General features: G+C 37.7%; 1 protein-coding gene across 1 annotated transcript in view; it reads left to right on the forward strand.

Annotated features, from left to right (window-relative positions):
- The first annotated feature begins 10560 nt into the window (after positions 1 to 10560).
- LOC141325127 (B-cell linker protein-like) overlaps positions 10561 to 14176 on the forward strand; it is a 31586-nt gene continuing 27970 nt past the window's right edge. Inside the window, exons 1-2 of the mRNA XM_073833613.1 lie at positions 10561 to 10689; positions 13517 to 13582. Coding sequence (XP_073689714.1) covers positions 10643 to 10689; positions 13517 to 13582 — 113 coding nt within the window. The 5' untranslated portion in view covers positions 10561 to 10642. The remainder of the gene's footprint in view (positions 10690 to 13516; positions 13583 to 14176) is intronic.

Here is a 14176-nt window from a genome sequence, read left to right on the forward strand (position 1 = left end):
CGGAGTATTTGGACTACCAGGATGTATTCAACAAGCAAGCTGCCACCCATCTTCCTCCACACCGGCCATGGGACTGCGCCATCGATCTGCTACCTGGAGCCCAACTCCCCAAGGGCCGAATCTATCCCCTGTCCAACCCGGAGCGCCAGGCGATGGAGGAGTACATCAGGGAAGCACTTGCTCAAGGATTCATCCGAACATCTACCTCTCCGGCTGCTTCCAGCTTCTTCTTCGTGGGTAAGAAGGATGGAGGTCTCCGCCCATGTATCGATTACCGACAACTCAACTCACAACTCATCCAACAGCCATATCCTCTTCCACTTGTCCCTGCCACCCTCGAGGAGCTCCGTGGTGCTCACATTTTTACCAAGCTGGACCTGCGGAGTGCATACAACCTCGTTCGTATTCGTGAGGGAGACGAGTGGAAGACAGCCTTTATAACACCTACTGGCCATTATGAATACCTCGTTATGCCGTATGGTTTATCCATCAGTCCCTCGGTCTTCCAAACGTTTATGAACGAGGTGTTCCGGGAGTTCCTCCACCGGTTCGTTGTGGTCTACATTGACGACATCCTGATTTACTCCCGGAACGAGGCAGAACATCGCCAGCACGTCCGTCAGGTCCTTCAAGTCTTGCGTCAGCACCATCTCTACCTAAAGCTGGAAAAATGTGAGTTCCACCAAACATCAGTGCAGTTCCTGGGCTACAACATCAGCCCCGAGGGTGTGCAGATGGATCAAGGGAAGATTCTTGCGATCCAGAACTGGCCTCAACCCACTACCGTGAAGGAACTGCAAAGGTTTTTAGGATTCACCAACTTCTACCGAAGGTTCATTCAAGATTACAGTTCCATCACCGCACCCATGACCTCCCTCCTACGTGGCCAACCCAAACATCTCTGCTGGAACGTCTCTGCCCACGAAGCCTTTCAGAAGCTCAAGAACATCTTCAGCACCGCTCCCCTGTTACGCCATCCCAATCCAGAACTCCCCTTCGTGGTAGAAGTCGATGCGTCCACTGTGGGCGTGGGAGCGGTGTTGTCTCAAGCAGCCGAAGATTCCACTCTCCTCCATCCCTGTGCATATTTCTCCAAGAAGCTGTCTCCGGCGGAGCAAAACTACGACATCGGTAACCGAGAGTTGCTCGCCATCAAATTGGCCCTGGAGGAGTGGCGACACTGGCTGGAAGGGGCTAAACATCCATTTCTGATCATCACTGACCACAAGAATCTTCAGTATCTCCGTGAGGCCAAACGTTTAAACCCCCGACAAGCTCGATGGGCATTATTCTTCACCAGATTCCAGTATAAAATCACCTACCGTCCTGGTTCCAAGAACATACCTGCTGATGCGCTGTCCAGACAATTCTCCATGGAATCCTCCACAGATCCGGAACCCATCATTCCCTCTCATCTGTTCCTTAGCCCTATCCAGTGGGATATTGACACCTGGATCCAACAAGCCACCCTCCAGGAGCCAGCTCCGCCGGAGTGTCCAGAAGGTAAGACCTACGTACCCAGCTCCCAACGTCAACACCTTCTAGACACAGTTCATCAGTCTCCGGGCTCTGGACATCCAGGTAGCAGAAGGACCCTCTCACTCCTTCAATCTCGTTACTGGTGGTCCAGTATGACCCAAGATGTCATCAGGTACGTCCAAAGCTGCTCAGTCTGTGCCACATCTAATACTCCTCGTCATTTACCCACAGGAAAGCTCGTACCACTTCCCATTCCGCAAAGACCCTGGTCCCACCTCGGGGTGGACTTCGTGACCGATCTCCCCAACTCGGAGGGGTACACCTGTGTGCTGGTGATTGTGGATAGGTTCTCCAAGTCCTGCAAGCTAATACCTCTGCGGGGACTACCTACGGCAATGGACACCGCTGAGCTCCTATTCCAACACGTCTTCCGCCACTTCGGACTCCCCGAGGAGATTGTTTCGGACCGGGGTCCACAGTTTGTATCGCATGTTTGGAAAGCTTTCTTTAAGTCACTGGGAATATCTGTCAATCTCTCTTCAGGATACCACCCGCAGACCAACGGCCAGACTGAGAGGAAGATCCAGGAGCTTGGACGTTACCTACGGTCATACTGTTCCGGGGACCAACACAGCTGGAGCAGGTTCCTCCCGTGGGCCGAGTACGCACAGAATTCTCTCCGCCAGGATACTACAGGACTAACACCATTTCAGTGCGTACTCGGTTTTCAGCCTCCGCTGTTTCCCTGGACGGAGGAACCCACCAACGTTCCAGCTGTTGACTACTGGTTTCGAGAGAGTGAGAGAGTGTGGGACTCAGCCCATCGTCACCTTCAAAGAGCCATCCGTAGGCATAAGGACTTTGCCGATGCCCGTAGGAGAGCCGCTCCACAGTACCAACCTGGAGACAAGGTATGGCTCTCCACCAAGGACATCCGGCTGAGGCTGCCTTGTCGGAAGCTGAGTCCCCGCTACATCGGTCCGTTCACGATCCTGAGGCAGATCAACGATGTGACATACCAGCTTCAGCTCCCACCCAGGTACAGAATTCACCCCACTTTCCACGTTTCACTCCTTAAACCACATTTTCCCTCTGTCACAGACACCGATAGAGCTGAAGCTGGACCTCCTCCTCCTGAAATCCTGGATCAACCATCTGTGTACTCCGTCCATGAGATCCTGGATTCCCGACGTCGAGGAGGCCGTCTAGAATATCTTATCGACTGGGAGGGGTACGGCCCGGAGGAGAGATCTTGGGTGGCCAGAGATGACGTACTTGATCCCCAACTTCTCACCGACTTCCATCAACGCCACCCAGATCGTCCTGCCCCTCGTGGTCGTGGTCGTCCTCGGCGTCGTAGAGGGGCGTCGGGAGCCGCCCCTGGAGGAGGGGGTAATGTCAGGCATTCACCTCAGCACACGTCCCAGAACACACCCTCTGAAGCTCCACCCATCCGCTCCAACTCACCTGAGTTCTAATTACTCACCTGATCCTCGTTAGCACGCCCTATATCTACCTGGACTGTTTCATTCTCACGTTGTCTGGTCTACGGTTCACATGCCTCCCGTTACTCCAGACCCATCTGCTGTTTCTCCCTGCAAACCTGTTTGCTCTCCGGATTCCGTCACCTGTTCAACAGGACAATTCAGTTAAGACTTTTATCCTGCCTGATGCTTCTTTGCAAACCTTTGATATTGTTCAATAAACCCACCTTTTACTATTACATCTGTTTCTGTCTCTGCCCATATCTGAGTGTGACAGTATCTGCAATTCAGTTTTTTTTCTCAGAATTGTATCAAACTTGCAATACTGACTTTTATCTCAAAACTGTGAGATATAAATGCACAATGTCACAATTGCGAGAAATAAAGTCAGAATTGAGAGATATAAACTCTTTTGTTGCAATTGCGAGTTTGTATCTTGCAATTCTAACTTTTCTTTCTTTCAATCGGCAAAGTCAAAGACTTCTTATACTGGATGAGCTGATTTCGGCCTCATTGTCATTGTTAAGGAACTTGCATACACATAAAGCAGCCTTAGTGACAAGTTTGGTTAAGTAAGGGCAAAACGCACAAGATGTTGTACTTTTAATGCCTTCTTTTGTAGCAAAACTAAACTGCTGGTGAAAAAACTAAGCGCCATGCAAAATGTAATGTGTAATGCAACATTCATTACAAATGTAGCGGAGTAAAGCATAAAGATGCTTATTCAAAAAGTAGTGAAGTAGAGAGTAAAAGATGCTAACATCTTTCATACAAAAAGATACTCAAGTATAGAAATGAATTACATTTACTCATATATTTTACACCTCTGGTTTCAGAGGATTCATTAAGGATCACTTTTCTTCCTTCTGGTGGTTTAAGATGTCTGTCCAATATCAAAATTCTCAAATGTATGGACTTTCTCTGAGACACTTTTTGAGTACATATAGCACAAGCAGATGAATTGGGACCAAGCCTCAGTTTTTACGCTGGCTAAGGTCTCCACCTAGTGTTGGACTTTAGGAAAAGCATGTTCAAGATTTCTGATCTCACAGCCTAGATTCTGAATTTATTTGACTGCTGATTCATATAAAGTCTCTTAGGTTGTACATTTGAATCAGTTCAATCAAAAAGAGGTTTACATACAGTCTACAAGAGAAAATAATAGTTGAATTTATAAAAATCACCTTGTTCAAAACTTTACATATGCTTGGTTCTGAATACTGTGTTGTTATCTGACTGATCCACAGCTGTGTTTTTCTGTTTAGTGATAGTTGTTCATGAGTCCCTTGTTTGTCCTGAACAGTTAAACTGCCTGTTCTTTAGAAAATCCTTTAGTTTTTCAGCATTTTTGTGTATTTGAACCCTTTCAACAATGACTGTATGATTGTGAGATCCATCTTTTCACACTGAGAACAACTGAGAGACTCTCACAGAAGAACTATTACAGAAGGTTCAAACTCTCACTGATGCTCCAGAAGGAAAAACTATGCGCTAAAATTTATCACATTTAAATTTATTCATTTAGCAGACGCTTTTATCCGAAGCGACTTACAATTGGGAATACAACAAGTGATTCATCCTAAGGAGGCAGTTCAACATACGAAGTGCTCAAAAATACCAAAGATCAGGCGTACACTGTAAAAAGTGAACAGTTGGATCAACTTAAAAATATTTCTTCAATTGGTAACACCTAAACATTTTAAGTTACTTCAACTTAATTTATAATTAATAATAATTAATTAATAATTTTTTTAAGTTGATCCAACTGTTTTTTTTTTTTACAGTGTAGTTAGATGAGGACTTGCTAGATAGGGAAGATCAAGAAAGAGAGGAGAACAGTTTTTTTTTTTTTTTGAGTCAAATAGTGTCCAAAAAGATGGGTTTTCAGCAGTCGCTTGAAAGCTGTTAAGGAGTGTGCATTCCGGATAGGGGTGGGAAGACCATTCCACCAGACAGAAACGTTGAACAAGAATGTTCTGGACAGTGATTTAATGCCTCTCTGTGGTGGTACAATGAGGCGTCTTTCACTAGAGGATCTCAGACTTCTGGAGGGAGTGTAAATTCGTAGTAGTGAATGGAGGTAGGCAGGTGATGAGCCGGTGGCTGTCCTTTATGCCAGCATCAGTGTCTTGAATTTGATGCGTGCTGTAACCGGTAGCCAGTGCAGGGATAAGAAGAGAGGTGTGACATGGGCCTTTGTGGGCTCATTGAAGACGAGCCGTGCTGCTGCATTCTGAATCATTTGTAGAGGTCTGATTGTACATGCTGGAAGACCAGCTAAAAGAGCATTGCAGTAGTCCAGCCTGGAAATGACCAGGGCCTGGACGAGGAGTTGTGCAGCATGCTCTGTTAGGAAGGACCTGATCTTTCTGATGTTGTGCAATGCAAACCTGCAGGATCGAGCAGTTTTAGCTATGTGGTCTTTAAATGTCAATTGGTCATCAAAGATTACACCAAGATTTCTGGCTGAAGTCGATGGGGTAATTGTTGATGCACCAAACTGGATGGAGAAGTCTGTTTTTTTTTTTTTTTGCCTAAATATATTTTTTTCATTTAGTACTGTCCATCAGAAGCTACATGTTTCCCAGAAGACAAAATAGGATTAATTTGCCCTGATCTTTAAATTCAAAAAGTTTTCACCCCCAGCTTGTATTGTTTTTTTCCTTCTGGAGCATCAGTGAGTGTTTGAACCTTCTGTAATAGTTGCACATGACTCCCTCGGTTGTCCTCAGTGTGAAAAGATGGATCTCAAAATCATACAGTCATTGTTGGAAAGGGTCCAAATACACAAAAATGCTGGAAAACCAAATAATTTTCAATTCAGATATACAATGTCAATGTAGCAAAGCAGAAAGATGTGTGACAAACATTTTTAGTTACATTATGAATTTTTGAACAGTAAAAGTTTATTTTGCTCACCAAGCCTGCATTTATTTGATCCGAAGTGCAATAAAAACAGAAGAAAAAAATAGAAGTATTTTTACTTTTTTAAAATAATGAATTTCTACTCAAATATGTGACCCTGGACCACAAAACCAGTCATAAGGTAAAATTTTACAAAACTGAGATTTATACATCATATGAAAGCTCAATAAATAAGCTTTCTATTGATGCATAGTTTGTTAGGATAGAACAATATTTGACCGATATACATCTATTTGAAAATCTGGAATCTAAGGGTGCAAAAAAATCAAAATACTGAGAAAATCACCTTTAAAGTTGTCCAAATTAGGTTCTTAACAATGCATATTACAAATCAAAAATTACATTTTGATATATTCACAGTAGGAATTTTACAAAAAAATCTTCATGGAACATGATCTTTACTTAATTTCCTAATGATTTTTGGCATAAAAGAAAAATCTATAATTTTGACCCATGCAATGTATTTTTGGCTATTGCTACAAATATACCCCAGTGACTTAAGACTGGTTTTGTGCTCCAGGGTCACATATATTTTAAAATGTAATTTATTCCAGTGATTTTAAAGCTGAAATCATTCAGAAATCATTATAGTATTCTGATTTGCCCCTCAATAAACATTTATTATTATTATTATTATTATTATTATTATTATTATTATTATTATTATTATTATTGTTGAGTATACAGCATAGAATTTTTTAGGTTTCTCTGATGAATAGAAATCTCAGAAGAACAGCATTTTTCTGAAATAGAATATTTCTAACATTATAAAATGTCTTTATCATCACTTTTGATCAATTTAAAACACCCTTGCTAAAAAAAAATAGTGTTAATTTCTATAATGTATTACACTGAATCAAAGCTTTTGAATAGTATTGTGTATAATGTTAATATACTGTCGTTGGTATAATAATTGGTATAAAAAGCCTTCAGCTTATTTAAAAATAAAATAAAATGTTCCAAAGTTTGATGAAAACAAATATTGGTTTCCCAAATTAAAAAGGATTATTTTAATACACCAAGTGCATGCATCTGTTTAAACACAGGAGGTTTTTGCTAAAGCAAGTTTCTATTCAGCAAAGTTACTGAGAGTTTTTGTGTTTGTGTGTTTGTATCAGAAACATTCAGAACAGAATACGTCTGTCACTGAATATTATAGATTATCTTTGTAGAAATTCACCTTGAAGTTATACAACACATGAGATATGGAAATCTTTACTCTATATATGACAGACTGAACTCAAAAGATGAGTGTTTTTTTAACACTTGTGTTTCTCTTGCAGACGCTCTCAGACGGTGACCTCAACAAATTCAGCCTCATTCATCGGCCGTAAGGAATCCATTTCTGTTTCTATTTCTGTTTCTACTCTAAACTTTCCACCGCCGCCTGTTTGTAGAAACTAGCAGAGTAAACCCCCAGTATTTTGTCTCAAGTGTTCCTCATTGACAGTGGTCAATGATTGTCTGCAGCAATGAGGAAGCTGGCCTAGTTTTACTTACACACACAAACAGCGTTTGTGCATCCATCAATGTTTTCACCACCCTTACCAAAAAGAAGTATACTTCAAGTTTAATTTTTAAGTTTAAATTGACCCACTTTCTAGTATTTAAAATTATACTTTTAAATATTTTTGAATTATAAACTTTGAGTAGACAATTAGTTTATATCTATGTTGTAGTTTGTACTGCAAAAGTGAAATTATAGATATACTGATAGTTTGCTAATTAAATAATTTGTATGCATTTTTAGTACACTTTGAAGTATAGTTTTCATCTTTTGACACTGAGGACAACTGAGGGACTCATATGCAACTATTACAGAAGGTTCAAACACTCACTGATGCTCCAGAAGAAAAAAACATGCATTAAGAGCCGTTTTTTTTTTTTTGGGGAATCAGGGTAAATTTAACTTATTTTGTCTTCTGCGAATGTACAGTATCTTCTGTAGCTTCTGAAGGGCAGTACTAAATGAAAAAAAACCATGATATTTAGGCAAAATCATTCTGGTCAAAAGTTTTCACCCTCATATTGCATCGTTTTCTGCTTCTGACACATCAGTGAGCTTTTGAACAGCTGTGGATTATTTAGGTAACAACACAGTATTAAAAATCAAGTTTCGTTTGAACAGGTTCGTTTTTTATAAATTCATCTATTATTTTCTCTTCTGGACTATACAGTGGTGTAAAAAAGTGTTGGCCCCCTTCCTAATTTTTTTTTTTAATTTTTTTTGCATGTTTGTCACACTTTAATGTTTTAGATCATCAAACAAATGTTAATATTAATCAAAGATAACACAACATGTCGTTTTTGAATGAAGTTTTTTTATTATGAAGGGAAAACAAAATCCAAACCCACATGGCCCTGTGTGAAAAAGTGTTTACCCCCTAAACTTAATAACTGGTTGGGCCACCCTTAGCAGCAACAACTGCAATCAAGCATTTGTGATAACTTTCAATGAGTCTGTTACAGCGCTTTGCAGGAACTTTGGCCCACTCATCTCAGCAGAATTGTTTTGATTCAGCCACATTGGCGGATTTTGGAGCACAAACCGCCTTTTTAAGGTCATGCCACAGCATCTCAATAGGATTCAGGTCAGGACTTTGACTAGACCACTCCAAAGTCTTCATTTAGTTTTTCTTCAGCCATTCAGAGGTGGATTTGCTGGTGTGTTTTGGATCATTGTCCTGCTGCAGAACCCAAGTTCGCTTCAGCTTGAGGTCACCAACAGATGGCCGGACATTGTCCTTCAGGATTTTTTGGTAGACAGCAGAATTCATGTTTCATTGATCACAGCAAGTCTTCCGGGTCCAGAAGCAGCAAAACAGCCCCAGACCATCATCACACTACCACCACCAGATTTTACTGTTGGTATGATGTTCTTTCTCTGAAATGCTGTGTTACTTTTACGCCAGATGTAATGGGACTTCCAAAAAGTTCAACTTTTTCACAGAGTATTTTCCCAAAAGTCTTGGGGATCATCAAGATGTGTTCTGGCAAAACTGAGACGAGCCTTTATGTTCTTTTTGCTCAGCAGCAGTTTTGGTCTTGGAGCTCTGCCATGCAGGCCATTGTTGCCCAGTCTCTTTCTTATGGTGGAGTCATGAACACTGACCTTAACTGAGGCAAGAGAGGCCTGCAGTTCTTTAGATGTTGTTGTGGGGTCTTTTGTGACCTCTTTTTGAGTTGTCGCTGCGCTCTTGGGGTAATTTTGGTCGGCTGGCTACTCCTGGGAAGGTTCACCACTGTTCCATGTTTTGGCCATTTGTAGATAATGGCTCTCACTGTGGTTCGCTGGAGTCCCAAAGCTTTAGAAATGGCTTTATAATCTTTTCCAGCATGATGGATCTCAATTACTTTCTTTCTCATTTGTTCCTGAATTTCTTTGGATCTCAACACGATGTGTAGCTTTTGAGGATCTTTTGGTCTACTTCACTTTGTCAGGAAGGTCCTATTTAATTGATTTCTTGATTGCGAACAGGTGTGGCAGTAATCAGTCCTGGCTGTGGCTAAAGAAACTGAACTCAGTTATGTTTTAGCAGGCAAACACTTTTTCACAGGGCCATGTGGGTTTGTGGGTTTGGATTTTTTTTTCCTTCATAAAAAACCCTTCATTCAAAAACTGCATGTTGTGTTTACTTATGTTATCTTTGATTAATATTTAAATTTGTTTGATGATCTAAAACATTAAAGTGTGACAAACATGCAAAAAAAAAAAAAAAAATCAGGAAGGGGGCCAACACTTTTCACACCACTGTATGTAAACATCTTCTATGTGAAATATCTTATTCAGGTCAGTACTTATGACCCCTTAATATGGAAATATGATCACTTTTATTTTGGTAAAATAATTAACATTTTGCAGATTCTGCAAGGTACATAAACTTCTGACCTCAACTGTACAACATTAAAATATGTTACTTTATTTGGTTTGTACATCTATCCGAACATTTTTACTACTAAATAGACTTGAGAATAGAAATAGAGGATAGAGAGTTTGCAAAATAAAAATACATATCGGTCAGAATCTGTTTAAATACATCATTAGTGTTACTTGGTTTGTACATCTATCAGGTTGTTTTCACTTCTCTTCTGGCCATCTTTGCAAAATGATATTACTTTTGCCAAAGAAACAAATATAGATGTTACAGAACTGATACAAGCACATTCGTAATAAACATTACATGATGTTACTTTATTGTTGATCTAATGCTACATTTAGTCTTCGGTTACAAGTGCAACTAAAAATAAAACAAACGCATGCTTTTACTAACCTTTTAGAAAAGTCAAGCAGTTTGTTTCATATCCTTGGAGTGAAATACTATTAAATTATGAATACAAATGCATTAGACATCATTCATAGTGCAGGCTCTTGTTTGTTAGGGAAGAAAAACTAGAGTGAAATAATTAAGTTTATTAAGAGAAACCATTCGTAAGTATTGTTAGACGCAGGAAAAAAGTTACAAAAAGCTCAGACAGAGAACTGAAAAGGCATAGACGCTAAAATAGCATTATTTCATTGAAGTGAATCAGTTCAGAGTGGCTCTAAATATAGGTGATCTGACGTTGAACAGCAGTTTCATAATCCTCATTACCAACCACTTCTGTGGAAAAATCGCCCTCTTCAACACAGCTGCAGCATGTGCTGTCTAACCACCGATGTCCAACACACTCATTACGAGCCATTCGACATACTAGCTGCCTCTTAACTACCAGTTCATACTACTATCTCGCCGCAGTTTGTATAGAAACTCAGAATGGAGCATTTCAACAGATTCACGGCTCCTGCTACGGATAAACTTAGGTAAGGCAAACTTTAAAATGATTTCGTTTCACTGTAATCTATCCATGAGGAAGTCTCAGTTTCAATCAGATTACCACAGCACAGTGAATAACTTCAAACAAGGCTTTTAAATAAATCTAAAAGATTGCATTTGTTAAATCTATATGTGAATGCAACTAAAAAACAGCAAACATGAATGTTTTAATGTGCATCTCTTAAAATGAGCAGAAAGCTTTTGAAATGTCACTGGAATCGTTATTTATGAAATGCAAAACCATTAATGATATCATGTGACCATCTTGTATTGACTGATGGATTTATTAAGGTTGAGCTGAAGTTTAGTGGTTTTAAAGTTAAATTGTGTTGAATTTCTACGCAGCGGTGAGGTTTTTTGAAGACTGTAATTATATTCATTATATGTCTCGGTCACCTCTGTCTCTCCTACACAAACACAGACGGTGTCTGTCAAAAGCAGTTCACTTTGTATCTGATAAGCTGTTAAAACCCACAATTCAGGCTTTACGCTTCAATAAAGACTTACAGAATGTCTGAGCGCTACACAGAGTGGATTAATGATTGCTTTGTACCAATGCTAACATCTGTGTATTGATTATCTATATTAACATGCAAAAGTATGTTTTTTTACACTTTTAGTCAGCAAGAATGCATTAAATTGATCAAAGTGAAAGTAAAGACATTTACAATGTTGCAAAACATTTTTAATTTCAAATGAACTTTCTGTTCATCTGAGAATCCTAAAAAAAATATTATCACAGTTTTCACAAAATAGCAATGTCGATTTTTTTAAAATAACAAACGCTTAAAGTTGCATGTCAAAAGTTTGTTTAATGACAAAACGAAGTATTTAAAATGAATAATTTGACTCAGGGAAGCAAATTCATTAGAAATGTTTAAATCTTGTTTTTTTTTTTTTTTACTTTTAGTCAGCAAGGATGCATTTAATTGATCAAAAGTGAGAGTAAATACACTTATAATGTTGCAAAAGAGTTTTATTTCAAAGAAATGCTGTTCTTTTAAACTTTTGGTTCATCTGAGAATCCTAAAAATAAAACTTATCAGTTTTCACAAAATAGCAATGTTTTTGTTTTTTGTTTTTTAAATAACAAAAGCTTAAAGTTCTATGTCAAAAGTTTGTTTAATGACAAAACGAAGTATTTAAAATGAATAATTTGACTCAGGGAAGCAAATTCATTAGAAATGTTTAAATCTTGTTTTTGTTTTTTTTTTACTTTTAGTCAGCAAGGATGCATTTAATTGATCAAAAGTGAGTGTAAATACATTTATAATGTTGCAAAAGAGTTTTATTTCAAAGAAATGCTGTTCTTTTAAACTTACTGTTCATCTGAGAATCCTAAAAAATAAAATGTATCACAGTTTTCACAAAATAGCAATGTTTTTTTTTTTTTTTTTTTAAATAACAAAAGCTTAAAGTTCCATGTCAAAAGTTTGTTTAATGACAAAATGAAGTATTTAAAATTAATAATTTGACTCAGGGAAGCAAATTCATTAGAAATGTTTAAATCTTGTTTTTGTTTTTTTTTTACTTTTAGTCAGCAAGGATGCATTTAATTGATCAAAAGTGAGAGTAAATACACTTCTAATGTTGCAAAAGAGTTCTATTTCAAAGAAATGCTGTCCTTTTAAACTTATTGTTCATATGAGAATCCTAAAAATAAAATGTATCACAGTTTTGACAAAATAGTAATGTAGTTTTTTTTTAAATAACAAAAGCTGAGAGTTCTATGTCAAAAGTTTGTTTAATGACAAAAGGAAGTATTTAAAATTAATAATTTGACTCAGGGAAGCAAATTCGTTAGGAATTTTTAAATCACATTTTTTAAAACTTTGGCAGCAAGGATGCATTGAATTGATCAAAAGTAAGAGTAAAGACATTTATAATGTTGCAAAAGAGTTCTATTTCAAATAAATGCTGTTCTTTTGAACAGAATCCTAAAAATAAAATTAATCACAGTTTTCACAAAATAGCAATGTCGATTTTTTGTTTTAAATAGCAAAAGCTCAAAGTTGCATGTCAAAAGTTTGTTTAATGACAAAAGGAAGTATTTAAAATTGATAATTTGACTTACAATCAGCAAAAGTGTAAAAAAAAAAAAGAAGTGTCTGGCATTAGGGTAGCAAATTCGTTAGGAATTTTTATCTATTTTTTTTTTTACTTTTAGTCAGCAAGGATGCATTGAATAAATCAAAAGTAAGAGTAAAGACATTTATAATGTTGCAAAATGCTGTTCTTTTGAACTTTGTTCATCTGAGAATAAAATGTATCAGTTTTCACAAAACAGCATTGTCGATTTTTGTTTTAAGTAACAAAAGCTGAAAGTTGCATGCTAAAATATTGTTTAATGGCAAAAGAAAGTATTTGAAATAAATAATTTGACTTACAATCTACAAAAGTGTGAAACAAAGTGTGGCTGACATCAGGGAAGCAAATAAAAAAAAAGATCTAAAGAGTAAAGACATTTATAATGTTGCAAAAGAGTTCTATTTCAAATAAATGCTGTTCTTTTGAACTTTTTGTTCAACTGAGAATCTTAAACAATAAAATGTATGATGTTTACTCAAAAATATTACTGTTTATAACATTGATAATAATCAGAAATATGTCTTGAGCAAGAAAAATCATTCAGAAAATTCAGATTTGCTCACAGAAATAAATTACATTTTGATGTATATTAACAGAGGAAATATATTTTTTGAATTGTAATAATATTTCAGAATTTTTGCAGCCTTGGTGAGCAAGAAACTTCAATCAAAAAGCAACATTTGTTCTACATGTGTTCATTCACTCATGTTAATTTTTGTTTTTCAGGCAGCTCCAAAAAATGGTTCAAGACATAAAAAAGAACGACGACAGCCTTTTCAACAGACTAAAAAGGTGTGTTGTGTTCTGTACACTTTTTTAGATTTTTTTTGTCTTCTGAGTTTAAGACTTGAGGAAACATCTGGTGACTGTCCTCAAACACATTTCCTCTCACTTCCTCTATTTATACAGTGGAATAGTCCCAAAGCAGGCCATTAGGTGTGGCACGCTTGAGAGAAACCACATCAAATTTACAACTAAAGCAAGCAGTTGTTATTAATGAAGGAACATCTGCTGCACAAAAGCATCCATAAATGCATGTGTTCATTATAATAACATGACTTTTAGCTCATTAGCTGTTTAGCTCATTCAAGTTTACAAATGTAATATGCAAATATGATCATTTGAGGTGTTTGTCAGGTATCACTGATACTATTGTTCATGCATACGGTTTAGAGGTTTTTCAAAAGCCTCAATATGAAACTTTAATGCACTTCATTGCATTTTTGTTCCACACCATTTGTGCTCCAGACATCATTGATTTCTCAAATAAGGTGGCTTGTTGATGAAAGGTGTGCTGGTACTTTACCTAAGAAACTGGAGTTTTGATATGCAAATAAGACCTAACATTTCCTCATTTAATCTCACTAAAAACATTCCATTACAGCG

Source organism: Garra rufa, chromosome 2, assembly GCF_049309525.1.
Source record: "Garra rufa chromosome 2, GarRuf1.0, whole genome shotgun sequence".
Taxonomy (NCBI): domain Eukaryota; kingdom Metazoa; phylum Chordata; class Actinopteri; order Cypriniformes; family Cyprinidae; genus Garra; species Garra rufa.